At 40.9% G+C, this 22,481-nt stretch overlaps 1 protein-coding gene across 7 annotated transcripts in view; it reads left to right on the top strand.

The window, feature by feature from the left end:
- Positions 1–22,481, top strand: part of LOC140708545 (beta-soluble NSF attachment protein-like) — a 41,052-nt gene that overhangs the window by 212 nt on the left and 18,359 nt on the right. For 2 of the 7 annotated variants that reach the window (XM_073007500.1, XM_073007490.1), the window contains exons 1-2: positions 5,118–5,226; positions 18,976–19,055. In XM_073007500.1, the coding sequence (XP_072863601.1) occupies positions 19,007–19,055 (49 nt within the window). In that variant the 5' untranslated portion in view covers positions 5,118–5,226; positions 18,976–19,006. Of the gene's footprint in view, positions 1–4,981; positions 5,227–18,975; positions 19,056–22,481 lie in introns of those variants that run through there. The other 5 variants (XM_073007485.1, XM_073007486.1, XM_073007479.1 and 2 more) reach the window with 3 other exon arrangements.

Below are 22,481 nucleotides of genomic sequence, written 5' to 3'. Positions count from 1 at the left end.
GTGCATGCCCTAGGGGGTCTCGGTACTTGGCCCCCTTCCTTTCACGCTGACCCCCCGAGTCCCCCACGCGACCTCTGGGACCCTCAGACCACGCCTAGGGGCCCTCAGCCTGCAGGCGTCCTCCAGAAATCCTGTAGGGCCCCCTAGCGCCCCCTGGAGCCCCCAGGACGCCCCGGGGCCCTCAGTCCGCACGCGCCCTCCGGAGACCCCACAGGGCCCCCCAGGGTCCCTGGAAACGCCGCATCCTCCCAGGGGCTCTCAGCCCCCACGCGCACTTTAGAGACCCCGTAGGGCCGGCAGAACCCCCCAGGGTTCCTCAGCCCCCACACGCCCTCCAGATCCCCTAACACGCCCCCTTGGAATCCCCAGAGTCTCACAGGGACCCTCAGCCCCCACGCGCCTTTCAGAGAACCCTAGGACCCCCAGATCCCCCCAAGCGCCCCACGAAGCCCCTAGAACACTCTAGGGGGGCTGTCAGCCCCACGCGCCCTCTGGAGACCCCGGATCTTCCCCGTCGCCCTGGCCCGGGTTGGTGCAGGGGTCCCACTACCTAGCACGTCAGCAGCTCCCTGAGGGCCGGGGGCGGGGTAGCCCGGGGCGCGCGTGGGGCCCCCTTCTCCGTGCGTGGCGAGTCGTATTGGTGCATTTCGCCACGTTGAAGCCCGTATTGCTCCGGAGACCGGTCCGGGTGAGGCGCGCCCAGGAGGAACCGGAGGGGTCAGTGCAGGGGCCGCCCCTGGCGCCTGGCACGCGCTTCTGGGGGCGTCCTGCCTGCGGGTGGGCCCCGCCGGGGAGGGGGCTGCCAGGCGCCGGATCCAGAGCTGGTGTGCTTGTTGGCCTCCCGCCAGGGGCCTTGCGTTGAGTACACCTTTAGTAAATACTTGAATAATGAACGAATGTATTTTCTCAGCATAGTGTTTTTCCTTCTCCAGAGATTGATAGCCAGGGCCTCCTGTTTGATTAACGGTGACGCTGCTCCTGTTTAAGTCAGCGCCCTTTGGGAATCCCGTTAATATCCTGTAATTTTTCCTTTCTCTCTTAAGGAGGATTTTGAATTCCAGCCTCTCAAAAAGCAGAGCCCGCACTGACAGCCCAGAATTCTTCTGGGCTGTTGAATATGTGAATGATTCAGCTGTTTAGGATGAGAAAGGCAGAAATTTTGTGTGTGCTGGTTTTCATTTTTTTCTTTTGAAAGTGAAAGATCCTTTGCTGTTACCAAGAGCAGATACTTAACCCATTGCATGACTAGACACGATTTCATTTCTGTACACATTCAGTTCAGACTCTTATTTCCGAAGACACACATAATGGGCTCTTAGCTTGTTTTGCCAACTTCATTCTTTTGGCTATAAATTATAGTACTTTACGGCTATTGATATATCTTTAGGAAACGCTTAAGGACAAGTTTCGTGCAGTACTCATAACTGCAGAAATGCATAAAGGGCTGCAAAAATGCATGAAGATAAGGGTCCCTGTCCTCAAGAACCTCTAAGAGGACATTTATCACAGCTGATTTCTAAATTTCTCATGTGATGTGTAGGAGATATAGCTATGAATTATGTTTTGTTTTGCATTTAAAAGTTATAACAGTACCATCAAGTACTAGCGCCACACTAACTCCTTTTAAATGTTTTGATTCACAAAACATTTAAAATTCACTCTGATAAAATTTAATGCCATAGTACCTCATGCCAGGAGGTTATTTTAATGTTACAATGTATTTCAAGTCAGGAAGTGCTTCCCTGTGGGAGAGTCTGTAACTGGCAGAGGAAAAAGCATGACAGCACTTGGTGCTTGTCTCAGGAGAACACTCCTTTTGGGAAAGAGGTTTTCGATGTTTTTAGGAAACTAGGCCAAATCTTGAGCTTATAATCCTTAAAGGATTTTGAAAAGCCTTTGTTTTTAAAGAAACATCTCCCTTTTAACTGTTGCTACCTATGTTATTGACAGGACATATACGAAGACCAGTCTTCACCATTCACACTCAGTTTACACAAAAGTTAGTGCATCTTAGTTCTTACCCGGGTACAACAGGTCAGTTTATTATCTAGCTTTGGGACTTAGGACAAGTTACTTAGCCTCTCTGTGCTTCAGTTTCCAGTGTATACAATGGAGACAATAATAGTATATCTCAAAATTTATGCGGGTTCAGTGAGGTTATGTTTGTAAAACGTTTGGAACCATGGATGTTGGAGACAGTGACTATGAGATATTAATTAACATATTAATCAAAATTGTCAGCTCCAGTTATTTATCAAAGAAGCAGTAGACCAAACAGATGACTTTTCCAGAATTTCAGAGCCAGAGACCTTTTAGAGTACATCACTGATTTATTTATTTATTTATTTATTTATTTATTTATTTATTTATTTTTGAGACAGAGTCTCACACTGTTGCCCAGGCTGGAGTGCAGTGGTGCGATCTCAGCTCACTGCAACCACTGCCTCCCAGGTTCAAGCGATTCTCCTGCCTCAGTCTCCTGAGTAGCTGGGATTACAGCCACCCACTACCATGCCTGGCTAGTTGTTCTTTTTTTTTTTGTATTTTTAGTAGAGACAGGGTTTTGCTATGTTGGCCAGACCGGTCTTGAACTCCAGACCTCATGATCCATCCGCCTTGGCCTCCCAAAGTGCTGGGTTTACAGGCATGAGTCACTGCGCCCAGCCTCATTGATCTTTTAATGAAATAAAATATCTGAAAGAGCTTTAACCATTAATGCAAGTGTGATTTATACTTTGAAGACTGTTATTTCCAGTAATACTTGCTCCAGGAAAGCTTGCAGGAAGAAGAGTACTTAAAGTTTTAGGAGTTGAGTAATATTATATAATTACTGAAGCCAGAAAACAGACATAGTGTCTCTGTGACAGCTGGACAATTAAGATTCTGTATCAGTGTTAGATGTTTAGAATCCTACCTTATAGATGGCATGTATCATCACTTTTCTAGACTGGAATACATGTCACTCCACCCTGCCCCTGCCTTCTTAGCTATAGAATGTCCCCATATTCATTCCTAAAGGTCTACATGTAATCCTTTATTTAAAATGCAGGGTAGTCCATCTCTACGTCAGACTCCTGAATTAACGTAACACAAAATTAATAAAACACACAGACTGACTTGAATATCATCAGAGCTCATGAGCTGACTAGCTGGTGCTTTAAAGAGGACAGGCGATCTGTTTTGAGGTTGTGGCAGTCATTAAAAGGTGCTTGGCATATTGCAGATATTTCACATCACAGACATTCTGAATGTTCTGTCTGCAGATTAAAGCCTGTCATGAGTTTTCCTCTAGTGTTTACCACTCACACTGGTTTTGTGGCAATACTGTATTCTTAGTAGTATTCTACAGTTTTTTTTGTTGTTGTTGCTTTCAGTAAAATTAGATGAAAATATACTTAACGTATTTATGAGAATGTATCAGTCAAATATTTCTTCTCTGTGTAAGGCACAAATCCTGTGCCTTATCTGCTTGATAGGTAAGGTATCAGTATTCCTTCCCCACTCCCACCTTCCTCCCCAGGAAAAGGGCTGACAAGGGATGCAAACATTGCAGGAAACCACTGTTGTGATGGTTTGTGTTTCTGCTTAATTACCAGTTAAACAGTGATGTGCTTTTGTAGTTGTGGAGTTAAAACTTTTTCTCAAGTTTGTAGTATAGTACATTTAGTAAAACTGCTTCCAAAGGAGTTGTATTGTCCTTTAGTTTGTTGCCAGGAATGAGCTATGGAATTTTGTAGTTAATTTCAAATTCTAACATATAATGTTAATGAGCTACTCGTATGATTTTAAATCGGCCTGAGGCTGACATTAAGATAGTTTTCAATTGGAAAAGCCTCTTTTAATACTATCCCCTCCATCTTGTTGCTGTGAGACCCGACTGGGAATAACCTGCACAATGCACGTAGAAGAAAGTGCTTAAGAATGACAGTGGAGACCAGATGCAGTGGCTCACGCCTGTAATCCCAGCACTCTGGGAGGCCAAGGCGGGAGGATCACTTGAAGTCAGGAGTTTGAGACCAGCCTAGCCAACATGGTGAAACCCTGTCTCTACTAAAAATACAAAAATTAGCCTGGTGTGGTGGCAGGCACCTGTAATACCAGCTACTTGGTAGGTTGAGGCAGGAGAATCACTTGAACCTGATAGGCAGAGGTTGTAGTGAGCTGAGATCGTGCCACGGCACTCCAGCCTGGGCCCCTGAGTGAGACTCCGTCTCAAAAAAAAAAAATGCCAATGGAAAGATGTTCTTTATGGTTAACGCTGTCTTTTGCCTTTCAGTGTTTAGTCTCAGAGTTTACACAAGAGCTATAAATCTGGCAATGTCAATGTAAATTTAATGAAAGGCCCCACTGGGTTATCTTGAAATAATTGTGAATCTATAATTTATTAGCTGTTTGTGAAAATTGTGAATATTAAGCATTGCAGACTATAAATTATCAGTATTCTTCACTTGTGTCTATTTCAACAAAGATTGCTTTTAAGTTTTGCCAAAATATGGTGGGGCCATGTGATAACATAGGTGAAGCATTTAGGTTTTCCTCAGTTACAATTGTTGTTCAAATGCAGATTGAGCTTTTAAAAAAATTATTAGGCTCAAGTTTACTTATAGAGACAGGTGATACAGTATAAGAAATATATATGTGTATTTGTGTATCTTTCTCAAAAGAAATAGATTATAAATTGAACAATTACTTTTATAAATTATATAATACACATAAGAAATATAATTATATTATTATTCATGGGGAGACCAGGTGGCAGTTCAAGTTCTCTCATTTACTGTTTTGGTGACTATAGTCAAGTAAATCATACTCAGAACTTGTTTTCTTAGTTTTCAAATGGGCAGAGGGACAGAATCTGTTTTTCATGGTTGTTAAGGATTGAATGAGGTCAGAATGCTTATTCAGTTGCACAGAGCTATATGACTTTATTATAATTGTTTGGTTTTCTTTCTTTCTTTTTTTTTCATTTTTAATTTAACAGATATGTTTAATTGCAATTTCTATGACCTCACGGGCTCAACTTCACGGGATTTTACATCTGAAAGAGGAACATGTGCTCTAGCAGAAGCCAGATTGACATTCACCAGGTCCAGGTTCCCTGATGCTCCTGTGCTGCAAAGAGCCAAGCCGTGTGGACAGGCCCAGGAGAACGGGATGCCAAGTAGAGAATGGGAATCCAGGAGACGCCAAGGCTCCAGACGTATGGATGCAAAAGTGATCTTGAAAGTAGGGATCCTCCAATCCTAGTCACCCCAGCTAAAGTCACATGGGTCAAAGATGAACTGTCCTACAACTTAAAGAATTGTTTGGTTTTCTGATTTTTTTTTTTTTTTTTTTTTGAGACGGAGTCGCGCTCTGTGGCCCAGGCTGGAGTGCAGTGGTGCAATCTCAGCTCACTGCAAGCTCCGCCTCCCGGGTTCAGGACATTCTCCTGCCTCAGCCTCCGGAGTAGCTGGGACTACAGGCGCCTGCCACCGCGGTTGGCTAATTTTTTTGTATTTTTAGTAGAGACGGGGTTTCACCGTGTTAGCCAGGATAGGCTCGATCTCCTGACCTCGTGATCCGCCCGCCTCGGCCTCCCAAAGTGCTGGGATTACAGGCGTGAGCCACTGCGCCCGGCCAGTTTTCTGATTTTAGGTTGTTACAGCTTGGTATCAAATAATAAGCTGTTACCAGACTGGCCTTTTTCTTGTTGCATTTTTGCAGTTTTCTCCACATATTCTTTCATTCTTGTGAGCTCTGTGAGGTGCAGTTACTCTGGAGAGAGAGGGAGGGCCAGTGGTCATGTGTGGCTCCTTGGAAGTCTGCCTGTTTTGTTGCTGTGGCTAACACATCACCTAGCCTGAGGCATGTGGTGGGCACGTGGTAAATATTGGTGGAGAGAATGAATGTATTAATGCTAATATAAATGCTGATGTTTTTTCTTTTATTCTTACCTAGTTTTCAAGAGTAAAGCTATACCAAGTAAAGGAGATTTTAAGTCACTTTCTTCCATTTTATGTATGTATTTATTTTTTTCAGACAAGCTCTCACTCTGTTGCCTAGGCTGGAAGGCAGTGGCGAGATATCTGCCCACTTCAATCTTGACCTCCTGAGCTCAAGAGATCCTCCCACCTCAGCCTCCCAAGTAGCTAGGACTGCAAGCATGCACTACCATGCCTGACTAATTTTGTATTTTTTGTAGAGACAGGGTCTTGCTATGTTGCCCAGGCTGGTCTGTAACTCCGGGACTGAAATGATCTGCTCTGCTGACCTCAACTTCCCAAACTGCTGCTGTTACAGGGGTTAGCCCCCGTACCAGGCCTTTTATTTAAATATTTGTTTATTATAAACATTGTAACTGTACACGGTAGAAAAGTACAAGGAGTACAGAGAGTTGTCTTCTTCTTCTTTTTTTTTTTTTTTGATGGAGTCTTGCTCTGTTGCCCAGGCTGGAGTGCAGTGGCGTGATCTTGGCTCACTGCAACCTCCGCCTCCTGGGCTCAAGCAATTCTCCTGCCTTAGTTTCCCAAGTAGCTGGGATTACAGACATGTGCCACCACGCCCAGCTAATTTTTGTATTTTTAGTAGAGACAGGGTTTCACCATGTTGGCTAGGCTGGTCTTGAATTTCTGACCTCGTGATCCGCCTGCCTCGGCCTCCCAAAGTGCTAGAATTACAGGCGTGAGCCACCGTGCCCAGCACAGAGAGTTTTCAGTTGAAAAGAAAAGTTCTCTGAGCCTTTTCCATAATCTCACTCCTAAGAAGCAACCATTTTTAACTTTCTCATTAGTTTTTCTGATGGTTACCACCATATTTCTAAATAATTTTAGAGCACTTCTACTTCTTGATTTCTTGATTTTAGACAGTATCTATTGATTTTGCTAAAAATGATGAAGAATTTATTATAACTTTCATGGTCTCAGATTTTCCCCTTTACCCCCTCATTTTACTTAGTTATATCTCAATCTCTATTACCTTGTGTATATAAACAGCAGATTTAAATCTTAATTAATCATGTGAATTAATGCTGAATAAGTATTTAAGCTAATCAAAATATTTTACTTAAAAATTTTTTAATATATTTTTCTATTTTTGTGAGTTATGGAGTCAAAGAGAATATATTGTCCAAATTGCGATATTTTTGAGATACTAAGGAAATGGGTACAAATCAAGCATGTCTATGCAGTGAGGACACAGAATCACCCTAGTTACAGACTTCATATACTCTTCTTAGATTTTTACATTGTGTTTATTTGATTGGATGATAAAATCAGTGAAGCTTTTGTACCTTCAAAGAATTTTCAGTGACTAATAAAGTTCACAGTAAGGAAACTTGGAAGTAGTTTCAGAATGTTAACTATTTTTGTGTTTAAGTAGAACTTATAAGTAATAAGAAAATTGAATAAGTCAGTACTTTCTTGAATTAAGGTATCTTTTTTCATGGTAAGGACATGTCTGTCAATTCCAGTTTTAGTCCGTGTTTTCATTAGGCATTAGTGTTGTATTTTGAAGCCCTTTTTGAGTATCTGTGGAGATAAACATTTTTCTCCTTAGAGTTATTATATGTTAATTAGTAAATACGAGGCCTCGCATTGTACTGTCCTTGCACTCTTGGAGTAAATCTCTCAGGATTGTAATATATTTTTAAATTTAGATTCTATTTTTTATTTATTTATTTATTTATTTATTTATTTATTTATTTATTTGTGACAGGGTCTCACTTTGTCGCCCAGGCTGGTGTGCTCATTACTCACTGCAACCTCCGCCTCCCAGGCTTAAGTGATCCTTCCACCTTAGCCTCCTGAGCAGCTGGGATTACAGGCACAGGCCACCATGCCCAGCTAATTTTTGTATTTTTATTAGATATGGGGTTTCAGCATGTTGGCTAGGCTGGTTTCAAACTCCTGGGCTCGAATGATCTACCTGGTTCGTCTCCCACAGGGCTGGGATTATAGGCGTGAGCTACTGTGCCCGGCCTAGATTCTATTTTTACATATATGATTTAGGATTGTTTTATCTACAGTTCATTTGTATGTAGTCTTTATCAGCTTGAAGTATTGCTGTTGCAGGTGCCTCCCAAAAATAATTTGGATTTTTCCTTTTTTTTTTTTTTTTTTGGACTCCAGTCTTTGAAGGTTTAAGAATATACCACAGTGAAACCATTGGGGCTTTTGATGGGTATTTCTTTGATAATTTTCTTGTTTTTGTCTCTGGAGTTTGTAATTAAATTTTATTTCTCTACTGATGTCAATTTTGGTAAATTGTGTTTTCCTAGGAAATAATTCATTTTATCTAAGTTTTAAAAAATATATTTGCATTGTGCATAGTAGTCTTTTCTGATTTTTAAAAATGTTCTGTTTTAGTAATTTTCTTCTATCACTTTATTTTTGTATTTGTGCTTTTTACCTTTTTTCCTTGATTCTTTTGATTCTTTTTCCCTAAACAACGAATATTTTGATTGATTTGTTCTACTGGTTTTGTGTTTTCTGTCTTACTGACTTCTACTTTTATCTTTATTGCTTTCTTTGGCTTCTTTTGTTTTTCCCTCTGGTTCATTTTTCTAGGGAGGTGTTTTTTCACTGTTTTCATTATTTTATTTGTATGGATTCAAATATTCATGGCTATACTTTTGTTCTTAAAACTGCTTCAGTTGTATTTTATAGATCTTGTTATACAATATTTTTATCTTAGTTTGTTTCCCCTTTGTTCCAAGAGGTTTTTTTTTAAGGGTTTTATTCCAGATAGACAGAATGGCCTTTCTTTGTATATTATTACTTAAACTTCTTTTTTTTTTCATTATGATCAGAGATTTTCTTTGCCACTTAATATATTGTTGGTGTTCATGAATGGTCCAGGTACACAAATTTTTTTTAGACATGGAGTCTTACTGTGTTTCCCAAGATGGTCTTGAACTCGTGGCCTCAAACAATCCTCCTGCTTTGACCTCTCAGAGACTGCTGGGATCATGGGCATGAGCCACCGGCACCCAGCCCCCATGTACACTTTATTTTTTTGGAGACAGAGTCATGCTGTCGTCCAGGCTGGAGTACAGTGGTGCAACTCACTGCAATCTCCGCCACCTAGGTTCAAGCGATTCTCCTGCTTCAGCCTCCCCAGTAGCTAGGAATACAGGCATGTGCCACCCCACCTGGCTAATTTTTGTATACTTAGTAGAAACGGGGCTTCACCGTGTTGGCCAGACTGGTCTCAAACTCCTGACCTCAAATGATCCAATTGCCTTGGCCTCCCGAAGTGCTGGGATTGTAATCCCCTGTGTGTACTTTAGAAGGTGGATATTTTCTTGTCAAATTTTGATAGAGATCCCTCATGTCTAGTTATTGATTATATTGTCTGTGTCTTTCATGTCTGTATTTTTTGTTCACTTGATCTGTTTTGGACTTAGAGGGGCATATTAATATCTGCTTTCTTATAAGTGTATTTCTGTCTTTTTTAGCTTTTGCAATTTCTGCTTTATAAAGGGGGCTACTGTGTTTTTGGTGCATAGATTTTCACAACTAATATTATTATGAATTATATTTTTAGCATTATGAAGAGAGCTTCTTGAAGGCCTTTGAGCCCAAATTTTGTCTCATTGCAGGGTAGCAATCTCTATTTTCTTATTGCTTGTATTTGCATTCCTTAGGACTGTATTATGTAAGAGGATCATACATGCCGTCTGTTACCGTGTGCCCTCTGCTGCTAGTTGTGGCCATGTGACTGACTTCGACTGATAAAGTATGAGTGGAAGGCACTTGTGCCATGGCTTTTTCCCTTCCGTAAGAAATTAAGAAGAGTATATGTACCGGATAAGTGGTACATTCCACAGTAGAGAATGATGACACTTGGAGAAAGAGCCAGCAGTCACAGCCAGTCTGCAGTAACAAGTCAAGTGACTGAGAGAAGCCTTTGGGAGACATCAGGGTTATTTGCTGTTACGACAGCGCTAACAAGAGCTGCTTGATTGGTTTGGTATACTTTTGACCATCTCTTTATTTTAAGCCTTTCGGAATTGGTATTTTAGTTGTGTTTCTTGTATTGAGCACAAAGTTGGGTTTTATTTTGTGAGCAGATCTGAAAATGACAAGTATATGATTGGTTCTTAACTGTCATACCACTATATGTACTGTATATTTTATTTTCATTGTCATCTATTTTCATGTCATCTCTTTTCTCTTTTTAGAAAGGTTTGTAATTTTGTTCTACTGGTTACCTTTATGCTATAAATGTTTTTAAATATCCTTAGCTCCTTTTCCTTACTTAGGTGCCTTTTATTTTGTTTACTCTGGAAAACTCCTATTACCTATGTGCCTCTCAGTGAGCATGTTCTACATCTCTTGTTCTCTAATGTGCCTGTTTTTTTTTTTTTTAAAGCTGTTTGTACTTTATCAGACATAGAAGTGTTTCCCTATTATTTTTCTACCCTCGTCCTCACATTTTGTCTTAGATATACAATACAACATATGCAGTGACACCACCAGTCATTTCAACTATGTTTCCTAGTCATCTCTTAGTTATCCCTTGGGTCCTGGCTTACACTGGGGGTGCTTGATGGATGGCCTGATTGTGTAATCCTTGGCTCACTTTTTTCCCCCTTGAGTTTCCGGTAAAGGATTGTTCCACTGTTCTTTTGCTCTGTATATTGCTGTTGATGTCTTAGCCTGATTTTCTTAGTTTTAGAAGTAACTTTGCCGTTTTATGTGGAAGCCCAGAAATGTTCTTCATTTATAAAATCTAGTCATCTTACTAGGATATGTTTCATAGTAGACTATTCTGGGTCAGTTTTCCAAGTACATGTAGGCCTGTTCAGTATTTAGATTCATGCCTTTTGTTTCCAGAAAATTTTCTCAGATTTCGAAAGTGGGTTTTTTTCCTCCCTTCTTCAGGGACTCACATTACATGGATATTGGCTCTTTGCCCATCCTGTATCACTTTTACTTAGATCCTTTTCTCTTCATTTTTGTTCTCTTGGCTGTTTGCATAGTTTTCCTTATTGTCAGTAGAATCTGCTCTCCCCCTAGGTATGTTATAACAGAGATTTTATTTCCGAGATCATTTTGTCTTTTTATTTCTGTCCTTCTAGAATTTGAAACAAGAGTTCATCATCTTACTTTTTTTGTGTGTATTTCCATGATGAGTTTTTAAATTTCTAACTTATGATGTACTTTCATATCTGTTTAATAATATTTCAGTCATATGGAATTGTTTTCCTGTGCCTTGTGATTGTTTTAGGGAACATATTTTAATTCTTGTTTCTTTTTTGTTTTGGGGTTGTTTTGGTATGACTCAATTTTATTTTAATATTTATTCCTTTTTTACAACTTTTATTTTAGATTCAGGGGGAACATGTGCAGGTTTGTTAACTGGGTAGGTATATTGTGTGCTACTGAGGTTTAGGGTACAAATGATCCTGTCACCCAGATACTGAGCATAGTACCCAATAGTTTTTCAACTGTTTCTCCCCCCATGCCCCTCTAGAGTCCCCAGTGTCTGCTGTTGCCATTTGTATGCCCATGAGTATCCAGTGTTTTGCTGCCACTTAAGGTGAAAACATGTGGTATTTGATTTTCTATTCCTGCATTAATTCACTTAGGATCTTCTTTCTTATATAGTAGCTTCATATGGATGCTGTTTCTCCTTTCTGTTTAGTGTAGAGAGTGACAGAGATTCTTGGACACACAATAGCATGTGTTTCTGTGACAGGAGATGAGGGGTTTGTGTGACTTCACGGGTTTCTTAGTTTAAATGCTGCCTTGTATAGGTACAGTTAAATGAGGTTTCTTTAATGAATGGTGCTGTAGAGGGGTAGATAGAGGGTTGGCGTGACTTCTAATTTTGTGATACTCTTTTGTATCAAGAATGTATTTCCATCACTTGCCTTCTTTCCTTTCACTGCCAAGCCTCCATAGAGTTGCCCCCACCTTCTAAGTTGCCCTCTCCCAGAAGCAGTGTCTTCTGGAAACTGCTGCCTGTGGCAAAGCCCCTCTATTTGTTCCCAACTGCAGTGCTCTAACCTACCAGGTCTTCCACCTGGTCTGGGGTGTTTGCCTACCCTGGTAGGGCACTTCCTTGCTGAGAGTTCTTCCCTGGACAACGATTGCCAGGTTAAACTCCCCTCTCCTGTCCACAGATTCCCCTCTGACTGGCAGCAGGGGCAGTGTTGCTAGCTCTGGTAGTTTTGGATTTTTTATTTCCTCAATTATATTTAATGGAGGCTTGCTGAATAATGCCTCCTTTTGCTGTGGGCACGGATTATGGGTGGTGGTGTTTGCTTTTTGTTGATCTGTAAGGTTTTTGGAGGATGTGTGGATATATTCATCTGTAAGCAGCCACCATGATTTTTTGGGAATCACATGTCTCATGAATATTTTCTGAAGACTGAAATTCAGCTTAAATTTTTATAAAGACTGAAATTCAATTTAAAAACTGCTCTTGGTAAATTAGGTTGTGTAACAGTCATTTCTGAATTAATCTAGCAGTTACCATTATCTTAAGTATTTAAATATCTGTGTTTTGTTTTATTAATAGGTCCAGTCTATGCCTATTTCTTCTCTATAAAGATGACTACTCCCCATATAAAGTTGAGGCTTTAGAAAACTATTGTCAAAATAAAGTCTAACTAGCTTTCTTTGTTATACTTGTTCTCATAAGCTTTATTTCAGGAAATTGTGCTTAAACAGAAATACTTTGGTCACAGTCCTTAAATGTCTCCGATTATTTTCTCTATTTGAGAATCTATGATTTTTGTCCTTAATTAAGCAGAAGCAAAGTGGAAAGTTCTTAGAAAATTGATTCCAAAAGTCCAAGGCCACTGAGACAGCGCTCCCCTTAGTGGTACAGTACTAACTGGCTTGGTGGAATTTCTCTTTCTCTCCAAGGCCAAGACAGGCCTGGCTGCTCCAGGGAACTGAAGGCTGGTAAATAAATGACAGTGGTCATTTGTAGGTAGTCTGACTCAAGCCCATGCCCTGGACCTTTCCACCATACCTTGGGCTTCTGCATTACCGATTTATAATGGAACAGTGAAACATTTAGATGCTGCCTTTTGATGTAAGAATTCAAATTAGCATTCTGGAGAGTATCTCCCTCCTACCTTTTTTTAAAAAATAGTTTTTAATTGACACATTGTATTGCACATATTGATGGGGTACAATTTGTTTTTTTGATATATGTCTGTGTTGTATAATGATCAAATGAAGATAGTTAGCATACTCATCACCTCATGCATTTATCATTTCTTTGTGTTGAGAACGTGTGAAAATATCTCTTCCAGTTGTTTTATGTCCTCCTGGGGCCTCTGTGTCTCCCCCACTGAAGAAATCTCTACTTTTGCATCACATAAAAGATTTGTACTATTTTAAAATATGTTAAGACCTGAAATAGAATAGTCTTGGCAGGGTTAAGTTTATCAAGTTTGTAGAATCTGTGGAGATTCCAGAAGTGAAGCATCAGGGGGAAATAAATTGTTTATAGAGCCTATAATATCACAGAGTAGTTCTGTATGGCAGAGGCACTTTTAGACAGATTTTGAATTTTCCTCTCTTCTGGATTTTTTCTACATTTGCTTATTATTTTGAGGCATACATGGGAAACCTTAAAACATTAATGTGGACAGTTTGTTCCATCCAGACACTAAGCAGTCAGCCTTGTTATTGTAGCAGGCCCTGTGCTGCTTCCTTTCCTCAGAGCATCAGTCTAGTGGCTAAGGAGATACTGCTGGTAAATAATGAGAAAAAAGCTACCCTGCTTTGTGGGGATCCCCCCAGGCTCCCCACACTGGGCAAGTCCCTTTTCAGTCTTTTGGGATGGCTTGAAACACCCCTTCATGGCATCCTGATGTTAGAGCTGAATTTTGTCTCTGGTTCTACATGCTTATCTTCATAGTACTGTCACTGTCACTTTTTGTGGTATTTCTACTCTAATATCTTGTGATTTTAGAGGCAGCTTTATTTCTACCTCAGGAGTTGTCAGCCTTTTTCTTTGAGGTACATCTCATGATATGTGTGTCATTAGTTCTCACAATTCTACGATGTCTCCTTCCTCCCACCCACAGTTTTAAAATAGTACGGACTATGGTTGTCATAGTTTTACAATGCTCTGAAATAGTTATTATTCAGGATGGGGGAAATCAAGATTTTAGATTATTTGAAGATGAATTGGTTTTTACAGCTCTACTGTTCACTGGCTCCCGGTGGGACATTTGTGGCTTTGACCATGTTTCCTCAAGGGAACATGGGGAATTGATAGGCTTTTTCTCAGACCCTTCTAGCCATGAAGCTTGATATTCTTTCCTCAATGTTGTGACTTCTTTGTGGGCAAGAAGTTTATTTCCTTAGTGTTTTCTGGCACATATAGATCTCAGTAAATGTTTCCTGAGTCAGTATGGTCAAGAAGAAGAGAGTCTGCCTTGCCTCTGGAATGCAGGGGTGGTTCAGCTGCGTGAACCACCAGGCAGCCAGGTGGCAGTGGTTTTGTGCTAGCTGGGCAGTGTTTTCTTTAACGGTGGGGTAAATGTTTTCTTCTTCCAAGTCAGATTCCTGTAATACAAAACAGTAGTTAATTTAGCTCAGTTTAGCTTCTTAATGTCAATTCAGTGTCATGTATTTAACTTACATCGCTGTGTAATATGGATTCCTCACAGAATATTGTTTCCAAGGATCTTCTGCCTCACTGTGAGACCTCTGGATAACAGTTGTTACTTTGAATGCAAATTCTGAATACTTGTCCAATAAATTTACAAAAAATTAATTTTCGTATAAAACAAAATAAGCATCAGGGGTAATTTCAAAAGCACATTTTTTCATGAAGTTTTAAAGTTATGGTCAGTTTATGACAAATGGATTTGTAAAGTGAGGCTACCTCTGGTGATTCTGTTTCAGGAGACATGAGGATCTCTTGGTTTAGCAAGGTTCAAAGATCACTGAACTTTAAGTCAAGTGTCAGGTACACTACTGACCTTGGCTTAAATTTAATCCCTTGGATAAGCCATTGACCTCTATATACCATTTTCTCTTCGGTAAAATGGAGATAGTGTCTTTCATGGTTGTAATAATGAAAATGACATAACATACATGGAAGTATCTAGCATAAAACCTAGAATAATGTAGGAAGTCTGTTAATTCTAGCTATATCTGTCTCTGAAAATAAGTGGATAAAATACCTTTTAATTAAGCTAGTTTTATTTAGAAACCTTTAATAAGAATGATTGAACTATAATTACAGTTCAAGATTCCCAGTACTCTTTAGAAAAACCAGACCCAGGAAAGTAGCAAGACTTTATGCCAAGGGAGGTATGGCTAAGATTGAGAACATTTTCATGTCAGGAATTTTCCATTTAGGAAACTTATTAGCTATTTTTATTTTCTTTTTTTTTTAATGTGTAGATTTGAAGTGGAGGGAAAGGGATGTGAAGGTGTGAGAGAAAGCTGTAGCTTACTCTGACACTTCATGTTTGGTATGGCTTGTTGCCATTCTATCTTTCACTGTGTAACATAGTCCCCAAAGGTTTTTGTTTGTTTTTTGATTTTTTTTTGGTGTGTGTTAGGGAAGAGGCTTTATTGAGATTTAATACACATACCATACAATTCACTGATTTAAAATGTACAATTCAGAGGTTTTTAGCATATTCACAGAGCTATGCAACCACCGCAGTTTTAGAACATCTTCATCACCCCAAAAAGAAACCCTGTACTATGTAGCTGTCATTTTCTCTCACCTACCTGTTTTTCCCCAACACTCCCACCTCTAGATGTCTTTGCCTGCTTTGCCCTGCTGTAACACAATAACCTTGGCCTGGGTAATTTATAAAGAACAGAAATGTATTTCTCACAATTTTGGAGGCTGGAAAGTCTAAGATCAAGGCACCAGCGTCTGGTATCTGGTGAGGGCCTTCTTATTTTGTCTTCACACGGTAGAAGAGAGAACCAGAGAAAATGGAACCTCCCTTTCACAAGCTCTTTTATTAGTGGCCTTAATAAATTCATGAGAGCAGAGCGCTCATGACCTGAACACCTCCCAGTAGGCCCTACCTCCCAACACTGTTGCATTGGGGATTAAATTTTAACTTAGTTTTGGAGGGGACAAAAACATTCAAAACATAGCACTACCAACCACTGACCTCTTTTCTGTCTCTAAAAATTTGCCTACTGTAGACCTGTCATATAAATGGAATCACTGTGACTGCTCAACCATAGTGTAGTATGTATTGATACGTCATTTCTTTTTATTGCCCATTAATATTCCATTGTGTGTGTATACCACATTTTATTTATCTGTTAATCAGTTGATGGACTTTTGGGTTGTTTCCACTCTTTAGCTTTTTTTTGTTTCAAGACAGAGTCACTCTGTCACGCAGGCTGGAGTACAGTGACACTATCTCTGCCTCCCAGGTTCAAGTGATTCTCCTGCCTCAGCCTCCCGTGTAGCTGGGACTGCAGGTGCCCACCACCATGCCCAGCTAATTTTTGTATTTTTGCTAGAGATGGGGGTTTCACCAAGTTGGCCGGCCTGGTCTCAAACTCCTGCCCTGAAGTGATCCGCCCACCTCGGCCTCCCAGAGCGCTGGGATTGCAGGCATGAGCCACTGCGCCTGGCCACTTTTTAGCTATTATGATTAATGCTGCTGTGAACACTTACATACAAGTTTTTGTGTGGATATGTGTCCGTCCTTCCTTCCATTCTCTCTTCTCTTCTCTTCTCTTCTCTTCTCTTCCTTTCTCTCTTTTCTTTTCTTCTTGACAAAATCTCGCTCTGTTGCCTAGACTGGTGGGCTGGAGTGCAGTGGTGCGATCTTGGATTACTGCAACCTCAGTCCCTCAAGTAGCTGGGACTATAGGCATGCGCCACCATGCTGGCTAATTGTTTTTGTATTTTTAGTGTAGATGGGGTTTCGCCATGTTGTCCAGGCTGGTCTCGAACTCCTGACCTTAGGTGATCCTCCCGCCTCGGCCTCCCGAAGTGCTGGGATTATAGGCATGAGGCTCCTTGCCCTGATGGGAAGTATTTGATTTCTCTTGGGTGTGTACCTAGGAATGGAATTGCTCAGTTATATGGTAACTTTAGGTTTAACCTTTTGGGCAACTGCCAACCCATTTTCCAAAGTGGCTGCACCCTTTTATATTCCTCCCAGTTGTATATAAGGCTTCTCCATGTCTTCCCTGACTCTTGTTATTTTCTGTCTTTTGACAAGACAGTAGCTCATCCTAGCCATTCTAGCAGGAGCCACGTGGTATCACATATGTGGTTTTGATTTGCATTTATTCTAGATAACATGTTCCTTATGAGACATAACAATGTAATATTCTCAAAGGTTTTTATGCCTTCCATACATGGATCTAGATATGATAACCATTCTGATTGAGTACCTACTCTGGGTGAAGCTCTGCAGTGGCAGCTGTATACGGATTATTTCTTTTGATCCTCATAGTAACTCCTAGGTATACATAATATTATCTTCAATTTACACATGTCAAAACTGAGGTGTGAAGGAGTTAAAGAACTAGTCCAGGGCCAAACTGTTGGTAGTTATTGCCTAAGGTCTGAGTCACACCTGAGCCTTGCTGTATGCCCAGCCTCTGCTCTGCACTAGGACTTGTGTTGACACGGAGCTGCAAGCTTCTCTGCTGGAGCTTGGAGTTTATTGGAGTTCCTGGCACGTGTGTGTGCACTTTTTCATGTACATGTGTTCATACCAGGCCCAGCATCCAGTGTCAGCCTCGACCTCTCCTGTCTCTTGAGTCCTTATGTCCATACCCCACTGAGTTCCTTGTTATATGTACTGTACAGAGTCTACTGTGTCTCAGTTTTCCACTGGTTATTTTATGATTGTATATAGACAAGATAAACGTCTTTCATGGAGGGACCTTAGCATAGTAAAAGCAAAGTTAACTCTTGGAGGATTACGGAAGATAATTTTGGCTTTTATGTGAAAAGAAATTTCCAAGTAGCTTAGAGCTGTCCCTCAGTGGAGTCAGCTGCTTGGTGAAGAACTTTGCAGAACTATGTATGTTCAAGCAACAGTGGAGGTACCCTTCTCTCAGGGTGTTGTAAAATGCATTTCTCAGGGCGTTGCAAAATGCATTTCTATACTGGGCTGGACCCTGAGGCCTCCTCCAGGTTAGAGAAGGACTTGCCCTTACCAGAGTTGACATCATACAGCTGTAGAATGTAGAAAGCCACTTTCTCATCTGATGTGGCTTCTGAATAAACATAATGCTGAACTCTTGGGAGATAACAGGGAAAAGATGTCTTTATCCTTCAAAATTTAATCTCCTTTGAAAAACCTACTTTTAACTACTCAGACTGATATAAAACTTCCAACTTTTATAGATGGGAAGGACTCTGATTAAAGATGTAATCAGAGTAACATCTTTAGTCTGTAACCCCTCTGGTTCTAGGGTCAGCCAGATCTGTGTTTGAGTCTTTTTTTTTTCTTTTTCTTTTTTTTTTTTTTTTGTTGTTGTTTCGAGACATAGTTTTGCTCTTGTTGCCCAGGCTGGAGTGCAGTAGCACCATCTCAGCTCACTGCAACCTCTGCCTCCCAGGTTCAAGTGGTTCTCCTGCCTCAGCCTCCTGAGTAGCTGGGACTACAGGCGCCTGCCACCATGCCCAGCTACTTTTTGTATTTTTAGTAGAGGTGGGGTTTCACCATGTTGGCCAGGCTGGTTTTGAACCCCTGACCTCAGGTGATCCGCCTGCCTTGGCCTCCCAAAGTTCTGGGATTACAGGCATGAGCCATCATGCCTTGCCCTGTGTATGAGTCTTAATTCTGAGCTATCCTTTCCATGTCACCTCGGGCTAGTTACTTTACCACTTAACACCCCAGTTTCTCATCTGGAAAACGGATAGTAAGAGTATCTCCTTTAAACAGAGGTTAAGATTCTGGAATGCTTGTCTGGCACATAGCAAGTACATACTAAATGGTTATCATTTGAGGGAGGGAGAATTAGAGATGTGGATGGTTGTTAAAATGTAACATATTTTTTAACTTTTTCTCAGAGGAAACACAAGAATAGAAGAGGCTTGTGAAATGTATACCAGAGCTGCAAATATGTTCAAGATGGCTAAAAATTGGAGTGGTATGTACAAAGTTTGTTTTTTAGGCAAATGGTTTAAAATCACTTTGAAGGAAGAAATGACTGTTTTCCCCTTAATGAGCAAGACTATTGACCCCAGAGACAGGTGTCAGTGCTGAATAACTGGCCTGGCTGCTGCTGACATGGAGACTGAAGGGGTGTGCTCTAAGTGAATGAAGCTGGAAAGCCTGGCTTAAGTTCAAGCACAGGGACAGTGTCTGTCTTAGTTTCCATAAACTTCTTAATACAGTAGGCATGTGGTAACTAAAAATAGTTAAAATTACTTGGAATTAGAGTAATCTTTGTTTCTTACTAATATGCTTAAATAAATACAGTGCTATAAGGAATGAAAGTTGGAATAAAAGTCATTAAAACTAGTGGGATAAAGAGAAATGCCTGGTTTTCTTTACCTGAACATTGGTTGAGAATGACCATTCTCTGCTATGCAATAACTGATTGTAATTCCACTGAGAACTATGACAGTGTGGTTTGGGGGGAGGGGGATGGATTTACATTAACCTCAAGAGACTCATGGTTATTTTTTAGAGTAATGCTTTCCACCCAGTGAGACGGGGCATAACAAAATTCACAGGACTATTATTTTCATTGGTCTGAGATGAGATGGCTCTTTCAGAGAAATTCATCCCTCTCCCTTCAGCGAAAGAGATCTTTCATGCCTTAGTGATGGGATATTTCTATAGTGAAAATGGAGACCACCGTTGACCAGGGCAGGGGACGTGGGTGTTGAGCTCTGGCTCACAGCTGCTGTGGGACTGGAAGTGGGACTCTTGCCCTCTACAAGCTGTTTCAAGGCAGATACTTTAAAATCATTTCAAAGGAGAAAAATGCTTTTGAGCTAGTTGAATCTAAAAGGTAAGATCTTTATAAGAAGTTTAGTTTTAGCTAAGGCTTTAGATATGCTGTTTTTCAAAACACACTTATGCCTGAATTGTCTTGTGTTTTTAAAATGGAGGAGAAAACAGTTTGTTTCACATTCCATCTTTTGTTTTGTTCAGGTCTTGTAAGTAAAAAGTGATCTTACCTGAAGAGACTATTTATTTATTTATTTATTTATTTAAGACAAAGTCTCACTCTGTAGCCCAAGCTAGAGTGCAGTGATGCAATCTTAACTCACTGCAATCTCTGTCTCCGGGGCTCAAGTGATTCTTGTGCCTAAGCCTCCTGCGTAGCTGGGACTACAGGCATGTGCCACCACGCCCAGCTAATTTTTTGTATTTTAGTAGAGACGGGGTTTCACCATGTTGCCCAGGGTGGTCTTGAACTCCTAAGCTGAAGCCATCCACCCGCCTCGGCCTCCCAAAGTGCTGGGATTATAGGCATGAACCACTGCGCCTGGCTGAGACCACTTATTACTAATTGTATCTGGTGATCAGGTATTCTAACCTTTGGAAATTCCATTTCAGGGAGGCCACTGATCATGTATATAACTAAGGCTTCGTATGTGCACCACTCATTATCTGTTGCCTGGGATGATGCTCCAGCCTCCTGACATCGCCATACTTCTGCACTTTTCCAGTCTGTTTCCACTTATGTCTGAGGTTACAGTTTTTTGAATTTTGGAAATCAGACCTTGGTGATGACCTTAGCAGTAGGATAGGATATAAATACCTCCCACATGCTCAGCGTTCCAGTAAAGGAACACTAGGCATAAATGTGTTAATGAAGTAACATAACACAAGTTAAGTAAGGTCATCTCATTCCAAATAAGAGCTGACCTCCCTGTAGTGGCCCTCAAAGACTGTCCCCTTCCTTGTGCACCCAGCTCCCACCTCAGAGCCTTCGCATGTACTGTTCCCTCTGTCTCCCTACTCTTCCCCCAAACAGAATGTTGCTGGGTCCCTGCTTCCTTCAGCTCCCTCTTCACATGTCATCTTCTTGGTGAGGTCTTCTCTGGCCACCTCTTTTAAAAATAACAAACTTGTCCTTCCTGGAAACTTCTTTTTTTTTCCTCCAACATACTTATGACCATCTAGCAAAAATAAATTACATAATGTTTTATTGATTTATATTTACGTTTTTATTATACGGTGATTCTCATTAGAAAGTAAACCTTGGAAGGCCACATTTGTGTGTTTTATCTCTGCTGTATCTCCAGGCCTTGGATTGTAACCTGCAAAGTCATAGGTGCTCAGTATATTTGTTGAGTGGATGAATATTAGATTCCTTGAAATTCTATCCATGTTGCATTGGTGATGATCATAACAGCATTGCATCTCTTTATAGTTTTAAAAGTTCTTTCATAATGATTAAGCTAATTTGTTTGATACTCAGTTTTTGAGAGATCATCCTGACAGGTATTATACCCGTTTTGCAGGTGAGGAAATTTAGCCCAAGTTGTGTGGCTTCTCAGAGGCCATTTAATTTAATATATGCTCCTTTAAAGGCACTTCCAAGTTCCTTCCCCTACCTCCGAGAATAGAGTCTTGCTCTGTCATCCAGGCTAGAGTGTGGTGGCGTGATCTCAGCTCACTGCAACTTCTGCCTCCCGAGTTTAAGCGATTCTCCTGCCTCAGCCTCCGGAGTAGCTGGGATTACAGGCATGCGCCACCACACCCAGCTAATTTTGTATTTTTAGTAGAGATGGGGTTTCTCCATGTTGGCCAGGCTGGTCTCAAACTCCTGACTTCATGGTCCACCCTAAGTGTTGGGATTACAGGCATGAGCCACTGTGCCCAGCCCGACACTTCCAAGTTTAGATAGACTGAGCTAGCATTTGCTATTAGTGATTGGATTGAATAGTCAGCGTGAAAAAGTAAGTCAGCAACTCGTTTTGGAATGTGGGAATGTGCAAATGTAAAATTAAAGCACTTACTATTGTCTGGAGAAATGGAGGTAGCCTAGGAGAGCCTGGGTGTTGTGATATTACTGAGCAAGAAAAGGATGGACCATGACTGATTCTGGGACAGGAAACATAGATAAGTTACTAAAAATGAAATGCCAGCAGGAGAGCAAGGATGTACGTTGTAAAAAAATGATGACATTTCAACATGCCAGACCGCAGATGTGATCTAAGGCTAGATTTGCATATAATAATGAAAGTGGCCACTGTGTGTAATGTGAGTCAGGCCCTTCTAAGCATTTTACTTGTGAAGTCCAAGCTATTACTACCTTCTTCTGAGGCAGAGCCCATCAAAGCTCCCACCTAGCCAGATATGTTACTGAGCTGCCACTTCATGGTTAAGTGCTGCCCCAAGTACCCCAGGTGCCTGGCCACTGCCTTGGTAGTGGCCTTTGCCCCTCCTGGATACCCTCAGCCTCTCCTGATTCACCAGGGGCCAGCAGGGCTTCTTCAGTTCCAGCTCTGGCCCTGAGATGAGGCTGGCATCTACTCGGATTCTTCAGCACCTTGCTTTCTTCCTGCTGCTGTAACAGAATACCTTAGGGTAATTTATAAAGAAAATGAATGTA

The sequence above is a fragment of the Chlorocebus sabaeus genome, chromosome 2 (genome assembly GCF_047675955.1).
Source record: "Chlorocebus sabaeus isolate Y175 chromosome 2, mChlSab1.0.hap1, whole genome shotgun sequence".
Taxonomy (NCBI): Eukaryota; Metazoa; Chordata; class Mammalia; order Primates; family Cercopithecidae; genus Chlorocebus; species Chlorocebus sabaeus.
The sequence above is the reverse complement of the archived record's forward strand: the minus strand, read 5'-3'. Positions and strand labels throughout refer to the sequence as shown.